Here is a 21,218-nt window from a genome sequence, read left to right on the forward strand (position 1 = left end):
GTACTATATTTCAAAGACAGCTGTCTCTCTCTTCAGGTAGGTAAGAGAGAGACAGCTGTCTCTGAAAGCTGTCTCTGAAATACAGTACTTTCTTTTCTATATTTTGGTGTTTTTATGGGCTCCTTTTCTTTGAAATAAGACCTCCTACCCTCCTAGGTAACCACGTTTACAAGATGCACCTTGGCAAGGTGAAATGGCATCGAGGAAGCACCCAGTGTGGATGGGGACCCACTGGCCATTGCTTATGTTACGGAGACAAATACCACCAGGACATTTCTCATCAGCCGGAACTGTATGACCTCTCGTTCGACCCCTACGAAGATTTCCCAATTAGTCCTTTGTCAGATGAGTAAGTATTCTAATCCGGTATTTCATTCTAAGCCAAGAACTCAAAATCTGCAGTATATGGGGAAATTCAGGGAGTGATGAGGAAAGAATTAAAATCGAATGACATGACTTTTCAACTTCTACTAGGTCTACAGGTGATTAATGATGCCATTCTCTTTCCTCCAACCTGCATGCAATCTCCGTAGATCATTTATTTTAAAAGGTCCCTTCTTATCGTATTATCTTATGAATGATTGTAAAGTAAATACCATTTTTTGTCTCAGCATGGTAAGCCAATTTTCAATTGCCGAAGACTGGTGGGGAAAGTTGGTTCTGTTTCACGCTTTTCCGTTGTTAGTGTTGGCAGGTGGTGCATACAAGTGTGAAGGAATTGCCCCGATTAGAAATTCTCTTCTGGAGCTTTCTCCTCTTCTAAGTCAACCCTCTTCCAGGTACAAGGAAATCGTCGGTTACTTGGAGCAATATCTGAAGGAGTGGAGGTCTTCTGTCTCTTACCCACCTTCTCCAATGAGCGTCCTTAAAAGAGTAATGTGGAGGCCATTCTACCAACCCATTTGTTGGTCCTGCTGAAATGAGGAGAGAGGTAGACAACCATCTTGTAACATTCATTATTTCAATCACAGGCTTTTAATGCTTGGAACTTGTTTAATAAAAGGAATATCAGATTATGTTTATTGTTCAACGTATAAATGATTCTCCAACTAATAACAAGTAAAGGTAAGAAGAGACCCTAAACAAATCTTCTGAACCAGACCCACAAACGCCATGAGAGAAATGAAATGAGAGAAGATGCCTTCCCGTTTCTGTGAGTTTTTGGTTCTCATTTTATCATATTGAGAGCTTGATGGTGCGTGCTACACTGCGCTGGAACCTGGGGCTGCTTGTTATGTCTCCCCCACCCTCCCGATCGCCTACCTACCCCTCCCGAACAGGTATGCAGGAGGAGGGTGGATGTGTCACGTCTCTGGAACCTGGCTCTGCCCGTCATGTCCCCCCTAACCTCCCGGTCGCCTGCCTACCCAGTCTCGAACCAGGGCGGACAAACAATTTAGATCCACCCGGATTTTATTATCATAGATGGATAGTTCAAATTATGTTAGCGTCCATCAGTGCCATGAAAACATACATTTACCCAGAATCTTTTTTTTATGTCCAACTCATTCTGTTTAAAAGGCTTCTTCAGTATGCGTTTTTATTTTCCTATTTGTCGCAGTATGCAAGATGTTCACCCTCATCTTTTCTTATGTGATGTGATAGAAGGTATTTGGATGCATGTCTGTGGATATGCATGATCTGGGTCCCGTTTGACTTTGTATTCAAATAACCACCGAAAACAAATGTCCACTAACCGACGTCGCCATTCAAGGGAATGGATATAGCAAAATATAGTAGGTGCTTCGGGCACTATTGATGGCATCTACGTTGCTACTCATGACCAACCTATCATCTTTTGGAGGGAATAACTCAGTCTTTAACGGTTTCAATGAATAGATTCAGTTTTCTTGAATGAAGGAAATGAAAAAAAATGAATACTTCTTAGTCTTCTATGTATATAGGTAATGATTTAAGCAACGTTTACTTGAGATTTTACAGATAACCTAGAACTGGTATATGGGGGCTTTAAGACTTTATAGAATTTTTAGATTGTAGAGATAACCTTGGACCTTTGCCTTCGCAATAATTTTTCATTTGGTTGTACTGTCACTCTTTCACAGCAGACAAAATTAATAAAAAAATATATATGTATAAATATATGTCTGTATATATACATACATACATACACACACACACACACACACACACACATATATATTATATCTCATATATATATAGATATATATTATATATATATATATATATATATATAATATATATATAGAAACAGGAGAATACATATAAAGTTTTGTGTTATTTTTACTTAGTAGGTGTTCCTTGCTCATTGTCTCTGAATACATAGAGTTCAAGTTTTTTCTATAGATCTTTTCCGTAAACAAGAATACCGAAAAATCAGGTGGCAAAATAGAAACAGCAATTAAAAGACACAATTTCATTGTGTGAAATTTAGAAGCTGAAAGACATCAGTGAAAATAACCTCATTTTCTTAGGAAAATATGAACGGTTTAGAACTCAGGGGACAATGTCAGTGTAACACTCAGATTCTGGCAAACAAACTCACTGAGATGTATTTATCAGTTTTATTAATATCATATGTCATTCTACAAAGTCCATGTAATTTATTCTTTAAGATGTTTGTTGTTATTATTCTCTTCCGATGGGCCGTTTCCTTTAATCCTAACAATTCAATGTAATATGCAAATCAAAGGTTGACATATGATTTCGTAAAATTCACTGAATATAGCAACTAGTTTCATAATCTTACTTTTTTTTATATAAAAAAGCTTGTCTGTAGACAATGGTTGTCGTTTCAACACGCCACAGTTTCCTATCGCAACAAAGTAACTTCTAGAACAGAAATCTTTTATGACTGAGATCTTACAACCAACGTCACTTAGAAAATCATAGCAGGTGCGATAAAATCAGTGATATTATGAACACAGCTTATTTACTGATGCTGACAGCCGAGCTCTTGCCTGGATTTGGAGGTTCTTTTGACCCAGAGGATATTGCCGAGGACTTAACAGTGCCAACACATTGGCTGGTGATGTGGCCTCCACATAACGTCAGCCATGTTGCTCATTGGAGGATCGGGGTAATGCACAGACCCCTGCCAATTCTTTAAGTACATCCTCAAAAAGTCGACGATCTCCTTGTACCTGGGAATGAAAAGAGAAATGCCATGCTCAATCAATCGGTCTTGGCGATAGGTTCCTATTCACCTTTGTGATAGTCACTGGAATTTGGTAGTAGTCATCTGTTCTTTGTAAGATGGTCTTTCCTCATTACCGGAAGCTGAATGACTCTTAGTTTATGTAACCAGTAATGCAAATACTCACTCCTTTGTTTCCGGGTCAATGGGCTTATCTTCGTAGGGGTCAACTGCGAGGTCATACAGCTCTGGGGCATGAGATATATCCAAGTGGAATTTATCACCGTAGCAAAAACATCCGGTGGTGTGACCCCATCCGCACTGAGTGCTTCCTTCAAACCATTTCACTTTGGCCAAGTGCATTTTGTAGATGTGGTCACCTGTAACAGACAGAGGGACAGATAAACTTTCAACTATTCAGCTATATAGTTTCGCTTACTCGGGGAGTATGCCTATAAACTACTTTGTTGTTATTGGAGAGGGCAGGGTAGGAAACCCTAAAAAGGCCTGAAAAAGGTGTTTGGCTTTGAGTTAAAGATACAGGAACTTTAGGATAGGATATTTATGATTTATTTATGAGAATGAAAATGTAAAACATAAACAATGTGTATGTTAAACAGTACAGAATAAATTATTTCTAATGAAATATAACAGACATCTTCATTTTCGTTGGTGAAACACGGATCTATTTGACCGTAGATTTGAACACGTTTTATTCTTCATTAAGTTAACAATTTAATGTTTATGTGTTATGCTTGAGGCAAAAATTTTGCACGCGTCCCAAGTAGGCTGGAGGTCGGACCACGCCTTGTTCTTGTCAAGAACAGGTCTTTCAAAATCCACAAATTCTTGCATTCCAAGCTTCATTTTGGTTTTTACTTCTCGTCCAACCAGCAAAAATAAAATCAATTATGTTCATTCTGAATATTGCAAGAGTGATGGACTCTAGTCAGGCTAGGTTTTTGTTTTATTACCTACCTTTCTGCTTACATCATAGACTTCATTTTCTTTTACCTGACTTCAGCCTAGACAATTTCCACTATTGTGATACATTGCTAATTCTAATACATTTACCATAATTCAAAAAGTAGATGTGATTTGTCTGTACTTTGGTTTGTTGCTATCATGAGAGAGAGAGAGAGAGAGAGAGAGAGAGAGAGAGAGAGAGAGCTAGGTCAATGAAGTTATTCTTAATATACGTATCATTTCTTATTTGTTGATGTTTCTTTTTCTTTAACATAAGGACTGAAGATCACTTGGTTCACGACAGAAACCTAATCAATACCTGGCTCTAATATTTGAAAGATTTCCAGGATATCATTTAAATGGATGTCAGGATGCCAAAACTGTTATCACTGCCAATTTTGAGAGGACACAGAAGAAGAGCTGAACCAATACTGAAGAAGAAAGACTCTCTTCAAAGACTGGGTCGTAGCCATACAGAGATTCTGCTAAACGTTCTGTAGGTGTTTATCTATAGCAAATTTACGACAACATTGGGTGTTTGTCGGGGGTTAACCAGACTTTTGATCAAAGTTAGCAGTAGTTTTATATCAATATGAAGACGAGGCTCCATCACTACAAGCAGAATTGCTATAGGTATCGTGCCATCACTAAATATGATCATGAGAAATAATGACGACACCATCACAGCAACCAAAAGCATGAATTAATTACAGTCACTGGCATCAAAAACGGTTGACTTCTAAGTAATGATTCAGAGAGCTCTTGCTTTTGTTATCACAAATCAGAAAAACGGTCAATGAGAAAGTAGATGAGCTTACAAAGAACGACCTGCAAAAGAATCAATGGCGATGAAAATAATGGTGAGATATATTCACTGTAGATGACAGAGAGGCTCAAGGAGACACACACACACACACACACACATCCGCCAGGAATGTGTGAAGTTAGGAGATAAACCACCAGGAAAGCAAAAGACGACAAATAATATTCATTAGTATAAGAATGAAAGGTTGATACTTTTGAGAAGTATTACCGGCAGTCAAACCATCGTTGCCATAGTAGATTCACACCAACCGTGCATCTTCTGATGTCTAGGCCCGTCCCTTACGACGCTCCTGATTGCTCGTTGATAAGCCAATCACAAGGCTGGAAACTCTCAGTTTCTCGAGAGAGTCCACATAGGCAGGATGTATGTTCCACCTCTCCTGGGGGATACTTTTGAAAGACGTATCCCTCAGGAGAAGTGGAACACACATCCTGCCTATGTGAACTCTCTCGAGAGACTGAGAGATTCCAGCCCTGTGATTGGCTTATCAACAGCCACAGGAGCGGCGTAAGGGACGGGCCTAGAAATCAGATGCACGGCTGATGTGAATCTACTATAGTTACGCAGAGAGTTAAGAAGACATTGTACACTGAATGGAAGCGAGATACTGTAAACCATATAATATGGTAACTCAGTGCTACGAAGCAATATTTTTATAGCAAGAATACGGAATGGTTGCAAATATGATCACAATAAAATTATGCTTAGCAATTATCCACACTCACCCAATTTTTACGTAATATAGTTTTATTATCTAATAGTATGTATATCACATTACCACATTTCAGTCCTGATAATAAAAAATGCCCTGCAATCAGTAGGGTTTAAAGGTGTTATAATGGTAAGTCATACACGAGTTGCCGCGAGTACACTGGTTTCGTGTTGATTTGATCAATTTTTCATACAGCGAGTGGAATAAAAAGTAGTGTTACAGACCGTGCTGTGTGATGTTAGCAATATGTGGTCAAGATAGTTCTCTATTATATATATATATATATATATATATATATATATATATATATATATATATATATTATATATATGTATGTGTGTGTTTTTTCAATAATCTTATTTGATATATGATGTTTCTAATATAACATTCCCCATTATCAGAGCAGATCTCCCGCTTCCGGACGTCATGATTTCTTCAAATTTCTTTGAAGTTGGATCTCAAGGCTTTGTAGTGACAAGCGTATCCAAAAAAGAGCAAAGAATTTGAGAAGTTCAGAGGGCATTGTGGCTACTACAATTTCATACGTATCTGGTAAAAATGGATCGTAGATTCTACATATACGTATATATATATATATATAAGATATAGTTATATATAAATAATATATATAGATATATACAACACACAACATATATATATATTAGATAATATATATATGTATAGTATAAACATATTATAGATATATTTATATATATATATATATAATATATATAGATATAATATATATATATATATATATATATGTGGTAGTGTGCCTATGCGTGTGTGTTATAAGATCCTCATTTAATTATAAAATGATGGGGGTGGAATATCTGACCGCATAAAACTATCACAAGAAAAGACATAATATTTCTTCAAGACTTTCGCAAAACATGAAATCAGTTTGGCAATCTTATACCTCAAATAGAAAACAGTCTGTGTGGCTCACTTCGTCTGTCATTCAATCACGGGCAAACGGCTGGTCCGATGGGCATGAAACTTGGCAGGGTTACAGTGGGGACCACTATGATGGTTTATAATGGGGTTTCATCCTACCTCCCCCGACTTCGAAGCGGATGGGGGTGAGAAGGGATTCCTTGAAACGGGGCTGGTTCTGCCCGTAGATTGCAAGTAAGGATAAAGGAACTAGATGAGTGAGGACCAAAGGACACTAACTGATAAGCACCCTTTGTTGTCTGAAAAGCTCCTTCATCTCAAAGGAAACGCTTGATTTGGGGAGCAATATCAAAAGTTACTCTTTTGTTTAGTTTACGTCTGTTTCTAACGATCGTTATTCGCATAGAAATCAAGAATGGAATGTGATGTGAGGTTTTTCATATTCGTCAGCTATATACAACAAGTGAAAAAATCTGGCAGCTTTTTTCCTTTTTAGCCTAATTTTCTAACAAGCATGCTGTATCAAAGCAGCGTGTAAAGAAAGGAACTTCACTGAGTGCTAGCGCATAAAATAAAACCAACAATAAGTGAATATTCTTTATTCCTTCATGCATCACTCATTCTAATGAGGTGTGAGACTATAAGACTGAGAACCTCGGGCTACACGCCTCAGACTTTTAACCGAAGGTTCAGCAGGAACGGCAAAAGGGTTGGTAATGAATTCTCCACATGACGTCCAGGACATTACTCATGGGGGGATCTGGGTAATGAACAGAGGACTTCCACTTCTTCAGGTAATCTTGGAGGAATTCCACGATTTCCTTGTATCTGTGAAATGGGAGGTTATCTTGAGGAATGTTCACTCCGGTTCATTTTATGTGTGACTATAAGGGGCCCCATACACTGAAAGATTGTCTGTACCGTTTGCACTTGTCTGAAAGTAAATGTGGGTAGAGTTTTGTGGTCTGAACGATCTCAGCGGGAGTCTGTCACGACCAGGTTGCTGGCTTGCGACTTAAGTCTGTCATACACAGGTCGTTCAATGTATGTGTTTGTCTGCCGATATAATGCTATCGCTCACGTCTATTCTGGAGATGATGTCACGTCTTCCCGAGACTGGTGCGGAGATCGTTCATGCTGTCTTAATAGTGTGTGTGTGTGTGTGTGTCGATAACGACAGTCGTTTATACAATCGTTCAGTGTACGGGGCCTTGATTCATCGCCATTCAGTTCGCAAATGTGCTACTCTGTATTAAGGTGAATTTATGCATAGAAATGTACAGAAATTGATTCAAGATGTTGACCCACTGATATGTTTCTAGCTTTCCATGAACAGGCTTTTTGCGACTGGATTGTTTTTGGTTTCATTTCTTGGAATTAGTGCAGACAGACTTTTCAAAATGCTAGAAACAAGACCTTCCTTACGAAGGGAAATACTGTTACGGAACTGTTTCATAATATGGGTTTAAATTTACTCAAAATCTGGTTTCAGATAGATATTAAAAAAAATAGTGGTTTCTGAACTGATTGCAAAAAAGAATTGGCGATCTGGGGCAAGGTCTAGACCTTGATCAGGGGTACATGAAGGCGAGTCTAATTCTCTCTCGAAGTGGCTAATCACCACAACGGAAGCAAAAGACCCAGAGCTCGAATACTCACTCAGTTATTTCAGGGTTAATGGGCTTATCTTCGTAAGGGTCAAATGAAAGGTCGTACAACTCTGGCGCGTGAGAAATGTCCCGATGGAATTCGTCTCCGTAGCAAGCACATCCTGTGGAATGTCCCCAGCCACACTGTGTGCTGCCCTCAAACCAATTCACTTTGCCCACGTACATTTTGTATATGTGGTCACCTTCAATAGAAACAAAGAAAAAACAAGTAAAAGAGTTTCTTCTGAGCAGCGTATAATGCCGTATAAAACCATCAGCTACGGCCGGCAGCGCTTCAGTTGCTTCTCAGACGCGGTGGACTGAGGGTGCGTCCCACGCCTCCGGAAAGCACTGCCAGATGCACGATCCATGGCTTACTTTAAGCTTACATAAAATAAAAACTACTAAAGCTAGAAAGCTGCAATTTGGCATGTATGATGGTTGGAGGATGTATTATCAAAACACCAATTTGCAGCCCTCTAGCCACTGTAGTTTTTATTAGGTCTTAAGACAGTTAAAGGCGTGGACAGAATAAAGTGTAGACGGACGGATGGACAGAGCCGGTGCAATGGTTTTCTTTTACAGAAAACTAAAAACTTACCTCCATAAGTTCTTCATACGACTCCTGATTTAGAAGGTGGACTTCACCCTCCCATAGATTAATTCTTGTAGGTTTCTCTTACGTAAAAAATCAAGAGAAGGGAAAATTATATATTATAGTAATAATTTCCAAGTGCTGTACCTGGTTCATTGGTCTACCTACAACTCAAGACAACAAATTGTATACTTCCATTTGTACAATGATCAAGTTCGATACTAAGACTAAACAAATGGCTTTCGAACATGTTTCCAACCCAAGGGTAATAGTATGCGCATTCAGTGAATGTTTTGTTTTGATAAAGTGAGGGATCACCAGCTGTGGTTGGCTGTTTGTTTTCTCACAAAGAGAACTAAAGATCACGGGCTACGAAGGTCAAGTATTTACAGCAGACTACAGTTACGATCAGTCTTTGTCACAGAGCATCATCTGCTTCGATATGAGAGTCGAACGACCGAGTTGACTGATTCATGAAAATTATAGTATAAAGCCAAGCTCTGGCTACTTCCAGCCATTCAGCGCTCGAGCCATGCTTGATAGATCCAGGAATACATTGCGAGCCATGGCATTTGTAAATACACCGACAATACTAAGATCTTTTAGATTATGATGACGATTGATTTCTCTTAACCAATATACCTTTTCCCCTTCTATAGTGATTCTGCAGGGGGATAAGATTCTGGTTATGTGGATGGATGCGATAAGACAGTTGAAGCTGTGTGTCTTCTCTCCTTGTCTTGTCATGTTGGAACATTTGCCGTATGGGAGATTCTGCCTTACAAGGACCTCCAGTATATATATTATATATATATATAATATATATATATATATATATATATATATATATATACACTGGTCACTATTTTTCCTGTATACATATGGAATTGCAATAACACAATACCCTTTCAATCTATCGATTTCTTCACTTTCTGGATAAGCTTGTCACTACCCATTCAAAACCTCATTAGTCAGCAATCCCAACCAATGAGATCTTTTGTTTTGTAAGCTTAGAATTCCTTATGTTCGTTATATTTCTTATGAGTAATTTGTGCAACACAGACGTAAGAAAAGAGGAGTAAGTTTACCTTAGTTTGTCCTTGAACAATTTAATTTTGTAAGTACCAACATCGATCTAAATCATTCCTAGGAAGTCCTGTGTCTCAGGGTTTAGGTAACCTCATAAAGTGAATGCTTGCGAATACATGAATTTGGATGTGGCCTGGTCTATATTTCACAGGGCACAAAAAGACTGTAGAGTGGCGTCGGTGTGTGGCGGGGATGTGGCTTCCCATAGTTTTCGATTGTTTATAAGCTATGTAGAGCACACGAGCATCTGTGGCAAGCGACTGTGGCGAGCTGTCGCTGCTCCCCGCCACAGTTCATAAACAATAGCAACCTATGGAAAGCCACATCCCAGTAACACACCGACGCCACTCTGTGTACTCCTGGTCTTAATGCCTTCGGCTGATATTGCGCCCATTGAACGAGGACTATCAGTCACCTCTGTTTTCAGCATATTTAGAGACCTTTTTCAACACTTTCCAGGTAAAACTAAAAAGTGTACATGCATAAGGTGAACAGAACAATATGAGGCAGAAACAGCATCCACTTGGACCTCAACTGCGATCTTTTTAGTATATTTACACTTCCTGCCCAGTCAGTTTTCGTATCTTTGGTTGTTCCCACTTTCCCTCTCATCATCTGTAGCTTTCTCTCCTCACTGTGTTTCAAGATTCTCACCATATGCAATTTTCCAATTCGAAACATTTTGCTCCATAACATTTTTGCAGGCTTTCTCGACGTTTTCCCATGCGAATTTAATCTTAAGGTTAGAGGTCTAGCACCATTACTGAGATTTGTCTCCCAAGAAAAAGCAAAAAGATCTTGCAGTGATTTAGGGTTAAATCTAAAGGAAATTGTAAGAACCGGGTGAATGAATTGTTAATGGGACAAAAGAGTTACTAAAAGCAAAATGTCAGAATTAGCCTGTGATATCAGCATGTGCTTTCAGGTTTTAAATGACTTTGTATTATGAGTTATATGGCAAATAAACCTCTCTGACTATAAGATCTGTGTTAGTTCCAAACTCGCATGCGGTGCATCTGGGAATATAACGGAAGTTAAAATCTCCGAGTGAAATAGCTTTGGTATTAACTCAAATAAAGACTCATTTGGTAGTAAATGAAGCTGAACAACTTGGACAGTCTATACCTCAGCAGTAAAGTACTACTCAACTAGATCTGCGACTACAGTATACCACCAAGTTTGTAGCACTCTCATCATGACCGGAATCCAAATGAACTAATATCCACAAGCATTTTAACATGGACATTTTGAATTTAAAAAAAATCGTACAATAAACAAGAACAGAATAGCTTAACTTTACATTCCAACACAGTTTCATACTGAGTGAGATCAGATTAGCAGACATTTTAACATAGCTTAGATTTACCTAAAATCAGAATTGCACAAAGTTAAATATCTTAGATTTATGGATAACTTCTTCTGTAGTTAGTAAATCCTTGCTTGAATAATGCAGTCCTAGATCTGATTTGTAGCCAATTTCATTGAGCTCTTATTGATGCAAATCCACAGCCATAGCATTTTCGGCATAACTTCAATTTATTGAAGACCACATCTGCAACCAGTCTAGCATAGCCTGGATTTACATAAAACTATTTCATGACTGATAAACCTGAATACTAACCTCTGACTAGTCGAAGAGCCCGTATGGCCTGTCGACAATGGTGAATCATGATCCGCTCCTGTGGTGGGGATCTGTCGCCGTTCATCAAAAGATCAGCTATGCTTTGGCCATCAAGATCCTGCAGATAGAACATAAAATGAACTCCAGGCTCTTATATGTAGTCCTAAGTTCTTGTCTTCCGTGGTTCGAGCCCACGAGACGACGAACTTATCATCAACTAAAAAGTTCCCCTTTGGTTAACATATATGAAAATATATTATATTTGAGGTAGAGCGAATTGGATATTAAAGGACAATTGTAGCTTAATATGAATCACGTTGATGTGATAAAATTAATTCATATATATATATATATATATATATATATATATATTATGTATATATATATATTTATATATATGAATGTCGTTTTACTGTAATATATATATATATATATATATATATATATGAATGTCTTTTACTGTAATATATATATATATATATATATATATATATATATATATATAGATATATATATATGTATGAATGTCCTTTTACTGTAATACAACAGTATAATATGAAAATAAAAGGCCCATAAACCACTGTTTGAACGTTGCAACCATATATTTCGAGCACTTCCTTCTGTGCCCCTGATCACTTGTAAAATATGGATAGATGATGTGTTGCAGTAAGTCACCTGCATACCAACAGGGACTTACTGCCACACCTACATATGCTTATTTTACCAGTGCTCCGGGGCACAGAAGGAAGTGCTCGAAATATATGGTTGCAACGTTCAAATAGTGGTTTATGGACCTTTTATCTTCATTCATATATATATATATAATGTGTATGTGTGTGTGTGCATTGGTGTGTTTTAACGTACGAGTGTCTCTACGCTTGCGAGTCTGTGCCAGTCTACAGCATAGAAAACGAAATTCAATGAACCTTGAAATGAAATTAAGGGAACTTATAGGATAATAATATTACTGTAGTTTCTCAAATCAACAATAAAAACAGAAACCTATTTAACACGAGCAGCAAAGTAAAACTGAATAACAAAACACGAAAAAATACCTGCCATCGTTTCGCTCACGATTTTTCTCTCACAATATTTATTTCATTCGTATTTGAATAATTTACAAAGATAAAAAATGACAGGGAAAGAATTTCACGTGTGGGGATTGCGGTCAAAACTAATCTCGAGACTTCTTTCTGATTATTCAAGCTCTGAAGTTATTTTATCGGGTTTGCAGATTTGTATACTTTTGGCGAATTCTTACGAGAGATTTTTAATTAATCATCTTTATGACTACCTCTTGAGGAAACCTTACTTCATTTTACAAACCGGTCTTTAATACTGACCACAATCGTAGAAGAGATATATATACCTTATTCGCTGCGCTGGGTACAAGTTCTCCCAGTGGTGGTAAGCCTGCTAAGTCCAAGAAAGTGGGCATGAGGTCCATGAGAGACGTCGGAGTGTCAACAACCGCGCCTCCTGGAAGGTGCCCAGGCCACCGGTAGATTCCTGCTACTCGAATTCCTCCCTCAGGTCCTCCTTGGGCTTTGCCTCCTGTAGGAATAAGTTTATGAAGAGCCAGAGATATTTTTTGCAGAGAGGATCAGGCAGAAATATGAAGATAAACGTTTGAAAACGCGGTTGGTTAATCATTATGATTCATACCATCTAGAGAAGGGTGCGTAGGTTGCCTTGGTAATTTGTGAATATGGCTCAATTTTTCATTTTTATCGGTTCCCTTTAATAGCATCTGAGAAACAATAGACCTGTCGTGGACATAGCTTAGTTGGTTAGGCGGAAAATGATTTATTTTCTCTGTCACATGGCAGAAAGAAGTTCACTATGACATCAAGTTACGTCGGGTTCGTTATCCGTGAAAACAGGTTAAACCTTATTTAAAATTTGTCTCTTTCTTTACAGTTTTTTTCCATTTGGAAACTTCATTCAATGTTCTCATATTAAGGATCTTAATTCAGATATTCTTTTGATTATTTACAAACAAAAATCAAGTAATTAATCAAGTATTCGTTGCTGTATTGTGGAGCTGAAATGCTTCTCGGGTGCAGAGGGCGATACGATTCTTCTTTGTTCCGTTACATTGCATTTCATTCTACCCCACTTTACTATGCTGGAATTTTGAATGAAAGGTCTTTTGCGTAGTTTCTTTTACCAAACTAACTTTCTATTGAAAGTTAGTGTAGGTACACCAATACTGAAACCTCTAGCAAAATATCCAAGACTATTACTTGTTCCTAAATATATGAATGTGATAACGACCAAACATGATTATGTCTTAACCATTATTATCAGCCTAAGGTTTCAGTGCTGTATGCTGAAGAAACACTGACTTTAGCCTAGAGTGCATATTAAAAAACGGACGAGAACTGTATGTAAACAGACATAGGTCTCAACAATCAGGTCTTTCACCGTCGTGACAAATTTACCAAATGAAGTTTTCCCATGATGCTGATCCCTACTTTCAGGAAAGTGACGCAGCCGCTCCGGCCTAGCAGAAAGCAAGGTCTATTCTTTGGACCTTGGCGGAAAGCCTACCTTTGAACAGACCATTGTGTCCCCCGATGCGCTGTCCGTCGTCGTCGATGGCTTCCAGGTGGCCCCCTTGATCAGAGGTGAAGTAGACGAGAGTGTTGTCCTCCAGGCCAAATTCCTTCAGAGAATCCAGCACAGTGCCGATGCTTTCGTCCATCTCTTCTATGTTGTCTCCGTACCTAGAGGAAAACCGCTCAGGGGTCAACGGAGCAGATAAGTCATTTTTTTTCATAAAATCATTTATTTTCCCTGTAGGATGATAAAACTCACAGAGAATATGCGTTATTATAGTGCTAATAAGGCCTGATAATTTCATTAGCCTGTCTTGATTAGTGTATTTTTGGCAAATATTTTTACGATCGGCACCCCTACAGACTGGTGCAAACTGGAGCCTACCCTTAAGGTTTATGGGAGTTCCAGACAGTTTAAAATCATCTATTCAAACATAACAAGTTGATGTTAAGATTAGATATTTTACCATGAACATAAGAACAAAATAAATACTGAGCTGATTAACATCTCTCCTAGGGCTAGCCCAAAGGATTAGATGTTTATTTACGTGGCTAGGAAACCAAAGGATTACTTAACAAGGATATATATCTTATTATGGGATCCGAACCACATTACATCCAGAAATGAATTTCTAATCACCAGAAATAAATTCCTCTGGATCCACATTGGCGACAGCAGGGAGCGAACTCGGGCTACTAGATTGATAGGCAAGTACGCAACCCGCTCACCCAATGAGGAACTAAAATAACTTGGTGTAATCTGCTTCAGGCTTAAGAACTGACATTCAGCAAGAGTTGGAGAACTATTCGTTCCGAACGAATAAGATTTTATGTAGACATATTTGATGTAAAGAAGAAATGACCTCGAGTTCCTACCGAGGTCTAAAGCTAATAGAATAAGATTTTAAAGGATTATGAATTTTGTGTTATGAACTATGATGGTTAGGAATTACACAGAAGAATTTGGAAATGAGAACCAAAGATGAGAGTTTCTTGATAATGGGTCATCGGGGGAAAAAAAATTTAATTTAGTAAAAATAGGTTAAGTTTTTTGCATTTTTGAAAACCAGGAGAGAGTTATGTTAAGGAATTATGGGAAGAATACATACTTGGAACCACAGAGAAACACTCAGTCAGGGTTGAAAACGAAAGAGATCAGCTAGAAATCACAGGTCACCTGAAAGGCCTTTGTGACAGGAGAAACAGTGAGGAAATTAGACTTAAAAGCCACAAGGGAGAATTATGATTAGGAACCATTTGGAGGGATTTAGGGTCAGGATCCAAAGAGAAGAATACTGAATAAGGAACAGAGAAGAGGAATTTAAGGTCAGAAATCTCAAAAGAGAGCTGAAGCGTAGGAACCCTGAAGCAGAATGTAGGCTCAATCTACAGTGCTTAACATGATACATTTCTGTGGCAATTATCGAGGTAGACCAATGAATAAAGCATTCAAGAAATGATACTATGCGCTGACATGTATGGTAACCTTTGGGCAAAAATTCCAGTGACCATATTGAAATCTCATACTCCAAGCTACGCTAGATGATCAAAGCTGACTTCTACACCAAGGAGTAAACAGAAAAAAATAAAATAAATAAAGGCGTCTGTGATCAGAATGGTCACTTAATTGGAAAACTTAAAGGGCACTCATGTAAGAAAAAGAAGACACTTAGAAGACTTGATCAGTGCTCACAATGAACTTTCTGAGTTGGTTCTACTGTTCGTTATCAACTGCTGGAGAAGCGATAAAATTGTACTTCAGCGGAGGCTAATAGTCACACGGATAAATTTGATCAGTGAAATTATTACTTTATCTTATTTAGGCTGCATATTCCCGAACTGTCACCGAGTACCAAACCTTCACTGAAAAAGCGGGACGCCATATCTTATAAACTAATCATAGAATCTTCTTGAAAACTTATAGTAATCTCATTATGTTTCCCGCACCGGAATTACCTAGAAGATGCTTCTCTGAACTAACCTGACCTAACCTAACACAGCCTAACCTAACCTAACCTAACCTGAGGGAGTTTGTGGCCCGTGATTCTTGTCTTTACCTGCCGTGTTTGCTGGCTCTTTCCCTATTGGGTGCATTGAACATAGGTGTGTGTACGTGGGCGAGAGAGTGGAACAGGAAGAAGGGTTTGTCGTCCTTGGCAAAGTCAGCCAAGACCTTGCGAGATTCTGCCGCAAGACGCTGCGAAAGTCCGTCCAATTCGATGGGGCTTTCGACCACCTTGTCTTGGCGGAAGATCCTGGAATTGGCTGCCCTGTGTAACCAGTTCGACACCTGGAAAAAGATAACGTTATTGTTTTTTAAATAAAGTATTCTGGCTTGGGAATTCAGAAGAGAAAAACACTTTCTATAATTATTTAAAATTACAATATTAGCAAGACCCGTGTCAACAGCGATGGTACCTCACTCAGGGAATTTGTTATTTAAAACAGCATAATTCATAAAAGCAATACAAAAATGGACGAGAGAGACGATTTTTAAAACAATATACGTTTGGATCTCTCACATCCTTTCTTTATATGATGGATGGACAGCTCTGTCTTTACTGAACTGCTTTACAACCTTCGTGGTTTTTTTTTTTTTTTTTTTTTTTTTTTATTGAATTTCATTTTATTGAATTGCATTTCTCAAGTAACCTAAAATTGTTTTCTTTCTGTGCAGTGACCAAGCTTGGTTTGAAAAGAGCTGCCCGGCTCGGGCTCTCTGAGACAAAAAAAAAAAAAAAAAAAAAAAAAAAAAAAAAAAAAAAGAAGACTGATTGATACTTACGCCCCATAAACTTCCTTTGTCGAGCCCGACGTGAGCAGTGAAGAACCAGAAGACGAAAAGAATTGCATGTGTCAGAAGAAGAAGGAACACCAGCGTGAACAGGCTCCACTTCAGCTTTTTCTTTGCAAATGCCAGACTTACGACGCTCAGAAGCCAAGTAAAGGCCAGTCTCTGTAATGAAAAATCAAATATAAAAGATTATATAATTAATTTCTATAATAACCAGTTTCAGACGAGTACGATTCTCAGTAATTTAGGTGACACAGTTACAACGTTATCAGCATAGCAATGATATAGACTTTGAATTTAATCTGGGGTAGCTTTTTGTCAGTAATATAGGTGACACAATTACATTGTTATCAGCTCAGCATAGCAATAATATAGACTTTGAAATTAATCTGGGGTAGCTTTATTAATAATATTTTTGGGGAGCAGACCTCTGGAGGTCCCAAATACTGCAGGTAAGGATACCCAACCTTTTTATTTTCACCATAGCTATTTCTTCACCTCTAAGTCACTTTATCCAGACATAAAGTTCTGTCCTATACCAAGGTTTACTGAGTTACGTGAAAAGCTAAATGAGAAAATACCAGAATGACTAAAAGTTCTATGTGAAATAGAATTTGTAAGAGCTAATGTGATACCTAGTCAGAGGAGAAGACCCAGAAAACAAGAGATCATTGCTAAACACAGATAAAGAAATCCAGTCTCACAAATACCCTTTTTAATATCAGCAATGTACATAATATTCTGTCACTGAACTGAGGAATTTTCACCTTGCCTCCATTTTCGCTTACTCGGGGAGTAAGCCTACAAACTACTTTGTAGTTTGTAAGCTACAAACTTTGTTGTTGGGGCGGATAGGAAAGGTCTATTGAAAAGCCTAAAAAGGTCTAAAAAAGCTGTTTCGCGTTGAGTTAGATACAGGAATGTTAGAATTTGATATTTGTGATTTATTTATTGGAGTGAAAGCGTAAAAAATATATAATATGCATGTTAAACAGTGCAGAAAAATTATTTCTAAGAAAATATAGCATATTTATTTTAATTTTCGTTTGTGAAACAAGTATCTATTTTACTGCAGATTTTAGCATATTTTAATTAAGTTAAGTTAGGAATATAGTGTTTACAACTTATGCGGGAGGGGAAAATCTTGCACGCGTCTCGAGTAAGCTGGAGGGAGGATCACGCCTTCTTCTTATTGTAGATAGCTCTTTTCAAGAACCGCACCATTGCTTGTAAGAACGAGAGAAGGCTTTTCGAAAGAGGTATGAGCGTTTCATTCACCATCACCCTGACACTTATAAGGAAAAGTTTACCATAATAAGCATCTGAAACATCAATTTTTTTGTTGGTAAAATCTGTTTTTAAATTTAGCTTCTGTTCAATAGGCTTTTAAAAAAGTTGCTGGTCCTTATACTGCAAACAAAAGCCATGTTAATGAGATGTAGGCTATTAGTTCAGCTTCAGAAAAGTCAGATGGGAATTATAACCCATTAGTTTCTAGGTGACTTTCAATCTTTACTTTTGTCTCCCCTCCGACCCAACATAATTAGTCTTTGTTTTTTTTTTTGGATAATTTTGGAAGTTACCATGAATCCCTAAAGATGTCTCCACATTCTAATTTAAATTCCAAGCACATCACGAGTGCAGGATGCTGATACTTGCCATCGCACAGTAGTGACAACGGGAAAATAGCGACCAAAACTTAACCTACGACAGTTTTTTCTACTTGTGCTTTCCAAAGATCCAAACCCTTCCAGATACTGTGCTGGATTTAGGCCCTATTCTTTCAACTTTTCATCTGCCGTCCCTCTACCAGGGCCTAAGCATCACCCTTTCAGTGCCCGGTACTTGCATAAAAACGGGGTCCCTCTGCTCTCTTCCTCTACCCTTGGGAGCCTGACACCATCCCAGGCCTCACGTAATTCAAAAGTGCCCAAGTGGCTTCAATTGAATATTTGGAATATATATTAAACTCAATTAGGCTGTATGAATTTATTGTAGGAGTAAGTGATCGTCACTTATTAAAAAGAAAAGAATAATAGTACTGTTAGGGTATCATGGGTTCTATGAGCATTCTTTATCCTTTGATTTTGTTTATTCTCTAAAAAGAAATTTTAAAGTAAATACGCTGCTGGCACGGGTACCCAAAACTGCTGGGCCCTGGAAAGTAGTACCCTTTTCCCCTTCCCCCCCTACCCCATGCTCTCGATCGCCTTGGTCTTCTCATCTCAAAAAAGAAAATATGAATGCATGAGGCGACCAATAGTTAAATTTAATAATTTACGGAGCTATCTTTATGACATAAGACCTGAAGAGAGGGAGGTTTCTTTTTGTATCTAGAGTCCAACGCATTTTGTCTCATCGATGGAAGATTGGGCTATCTAATTCCCTACTCCCAAAACGAGCATAAACCGTTAAATAACAATCAAAATCAACGCATAAATACATCCTTTTCTACGTCACTCTACATGATCCATAAAGTAGATGTCTGCCAGCCATACCAGAGGGTGTAAAAGCAGACTGAACATCTAAGGCATGACTCTTCTATAGCTATTCTATAACTAAAGGGATTGTTTAATACGCACTTCGTTCCATCAAATTGCAAATTACCGAAACTTCAATGTGACATGACAGGAAGGTTAAGTAGTTACTCTCAGATAGGCTGTTCCAGCCTTCACCTGTAACCTTCCCCCACACCCAAAAAATAAAAAGTCCCAAGTCTTCTTGTATTCTGGTATCATACTTTTCCGTTTGAGTGGACCGACAAGGAAGAAATGAATCCTATGATTAACTCTGCTAAACAGCACCTGTCAATAAACCTAACTTAATACTGACATTCCAAGATTGGGCTCGAACAACTTAATGAAGTCTTACCTGAAATCCTGGTTTCTCGAGATCGAAAACCCAGAAGGGATGAGGACCTCTGAACTCCATGAAGAGCGTCACTGGAATGCCGTAGAAGGTGTCGAAGCCGTGCTTTAGAGGGCCAGGGCAGGATTCCCCAAATAGGTTGCAATACATTCCAAGGTGCCATTTTCCTGTTGACCGTGTTAGAAAGTTGGTATGTTTCTCTCTCTCTCTCTCTCTCTCTCTCTCTCTCTCTCTCTCTCTCTCTTTCTGACCCTGCAACCAACTCTCTCTCTCTCTCTCTCTCTCTCTCTCTCTCTCTCTCTCTCTCTCTCTCTCTCTCTCTCTATGACCCTCAACCACACACATCCTCTCAATCTCTCTCTCTGTCTTTCTCTCTCTCTACGACCCTGCAACCTCTCTCTCTCTCTCCTCTCTCTCTCTCTCTCTCTCTCTCTCGTGTCTAGCAGATTCGCAATACGATGAGGTAGCAGGAAGGGAACTGGCATTTCTCATCTATGAAATCAGCAACAGTCCTAACCAAAAAGATACAAAAGCATTCATAGATATATAGAAGGATATAATCCTTCAAACTGGAACAAATCTAATGAAAACATCTTGAAAATAATTGAAGAAGTTCCAAATAAAATCCAAGTGGTCAAGAGACTCATAAAGAAAAATATACATAAAACAACATATTCCGACAAAGAAAATGAATAAGGTGAATCTTGTGAATATCCTAATTGATGCATTAGGAAAAAGAATGCCAAAAGCATGCAAACTGTGTAAGGTTTGGTATAGCATAGTCAATCCACAAAACCTAATCAGAAATGTGCTGCATGCAACATTCCGACCCATCCACAAGTGTGCTGAGGGTAATACAAGATTTGAGAAAAGATACAAGAATTTTTTGGTCAACATGTCATCATGGATAGACAATGTTATTAAATCAAGATTGAATGTACAAAAATAGTTGAGGATGAAGAAGAAGACGGAGGAGGAAAAAGAAGAAGAGAAGAAGGAAGGAAAACGGAAGAGAAGTAAACAAAAATGAAATGACAGAAAAAAATAAGGAAAACAAAGAACAAGATAAAAGTATGGATGCAGAGATACTCATTGATACTACATATGAGGCAATAAAGCAGCATACCTACGAAGAAATAAATTACGATATGACAACAGAAAAGCAAATCCCGAAGAGGCTCTACCCAGATCATTATACAATGACGGGGAAAGAAGTTAGGAAAAATAGACAAGAAAGACAAAATCTGCAACCTTTTGAAAAAGAGGGAATTGCAGATTTGGAGAAAGACCCGTTACTACAAACATCCTAAGATATGTCAAAAAACTATGAATATATGGTAAATGTGCATACTTAGATGGATATGGGGATGATTGCAGAGATCTGCATCCAAAAATATGTAAAAACCTAAAAGAAGGAAAAGGATGTAAGTTCGACAAAAAATGCAAATATATGCACCCTGTAGCCATGAATCATAATCAAATAAAATAACCAACCAGTAATAAAATCCAAAATAAGAAAGAAACA

The 21,218-nt window shown here is 38.1% G+C and overlaps 2 protein-coding genes across 5 annotated transcripts in view; one reads left to right on the plus strand and one right to left on the minus strand.

The window, feature by feature from the left end:
* LOC135220493 (arylsulfatase F-like) overlaps window positions 1–16,228 on the plus strand; it is a 35,511-nt gene extending 19,283 nt beyond the window's left edge. For 2 of the 3 annotated variants that reach the window (XM_064257630.1, XM_064257631.1), the window contains 2 exons: window positions 157–349; window positions 780–1,014. In XM_064257630.1, the coding sequence (XP_064113700.1) occupies window positions 157–349; window positions 780–918 (332 nt within the window). In that variant the 3' untranslated portion in view covers window positions 919–1,014. Of the gene's footprint in view, window positions 1–156; window positions 350–779; window positions 1,015–13,953 lie in introns of those variants that run through there. The other variant, XM_064257632.1, reaches the window with a different exon arrangement.
* Window positions 2,530–21,218, minus strand: part of LOC135220492 (arylsulfatase H-like) — a 63,665-nt gene continuing 44,976 nt past the window's right edge. The window contains exons 5-12 of one of the 2 annotated variants that reach the window (XM_064257628.1): window positions 19,697–19,860; window positions 16,817–16,987; window positions 16,089–16,321; window positions 14,024–14,199; window positions 12,840–13,024; window positions 11,471–11,588; window positions 3,303–3,495; window positions 2,530–3,122 (exon numbers count right to left, since the gene is read on the minus strand). In XM_064257628.1, coding sequence (XP_064113698.1) covers window positions 2,984–3,122; window positions 3,303–3,495; window positions 11,471–11,588; window positions 12,840–13,024; window positions 14,024–14,199; window positions 16,089–16,321; window positions 16,817–16,987; window positions 19,697–19,860 — 1,379 coding nt within the window. In that variant the 3' untranslated portion in view covers window positions 2,530–2,983. Of the gene's footprint in view, window positions 3,123–3,302; window positions 3,496–7,100; window positions 7,345–8,175; window positions 8,369–11,470; window positions 11,589–12,839; window positions 13,025–14,023; window positions 14,200–16,088; window positions 16,322–16,816; window positions 16,988–19,696; window positions 19,861–21,218 lie in introns of those variants that run through there. The other variant, XM_064257629.1, reaches the window with a different exon arrangement.

Source organism: Macrobrachium nipponense, chromosome 2 (genome assembly GCF_015104395.2).
Source record: "Macrobrachium nipponense isolate FS-2020 chromosome 2, ASM1510439v2, whole genome shotgun sequence".
Taxonomy (NCBI): Eukaryota; Metazoa; Arthropoda; class Malacostraca; order Decapoda; family Palaemonidae; genus Macrobrachium; species Macrobrachium nipponense.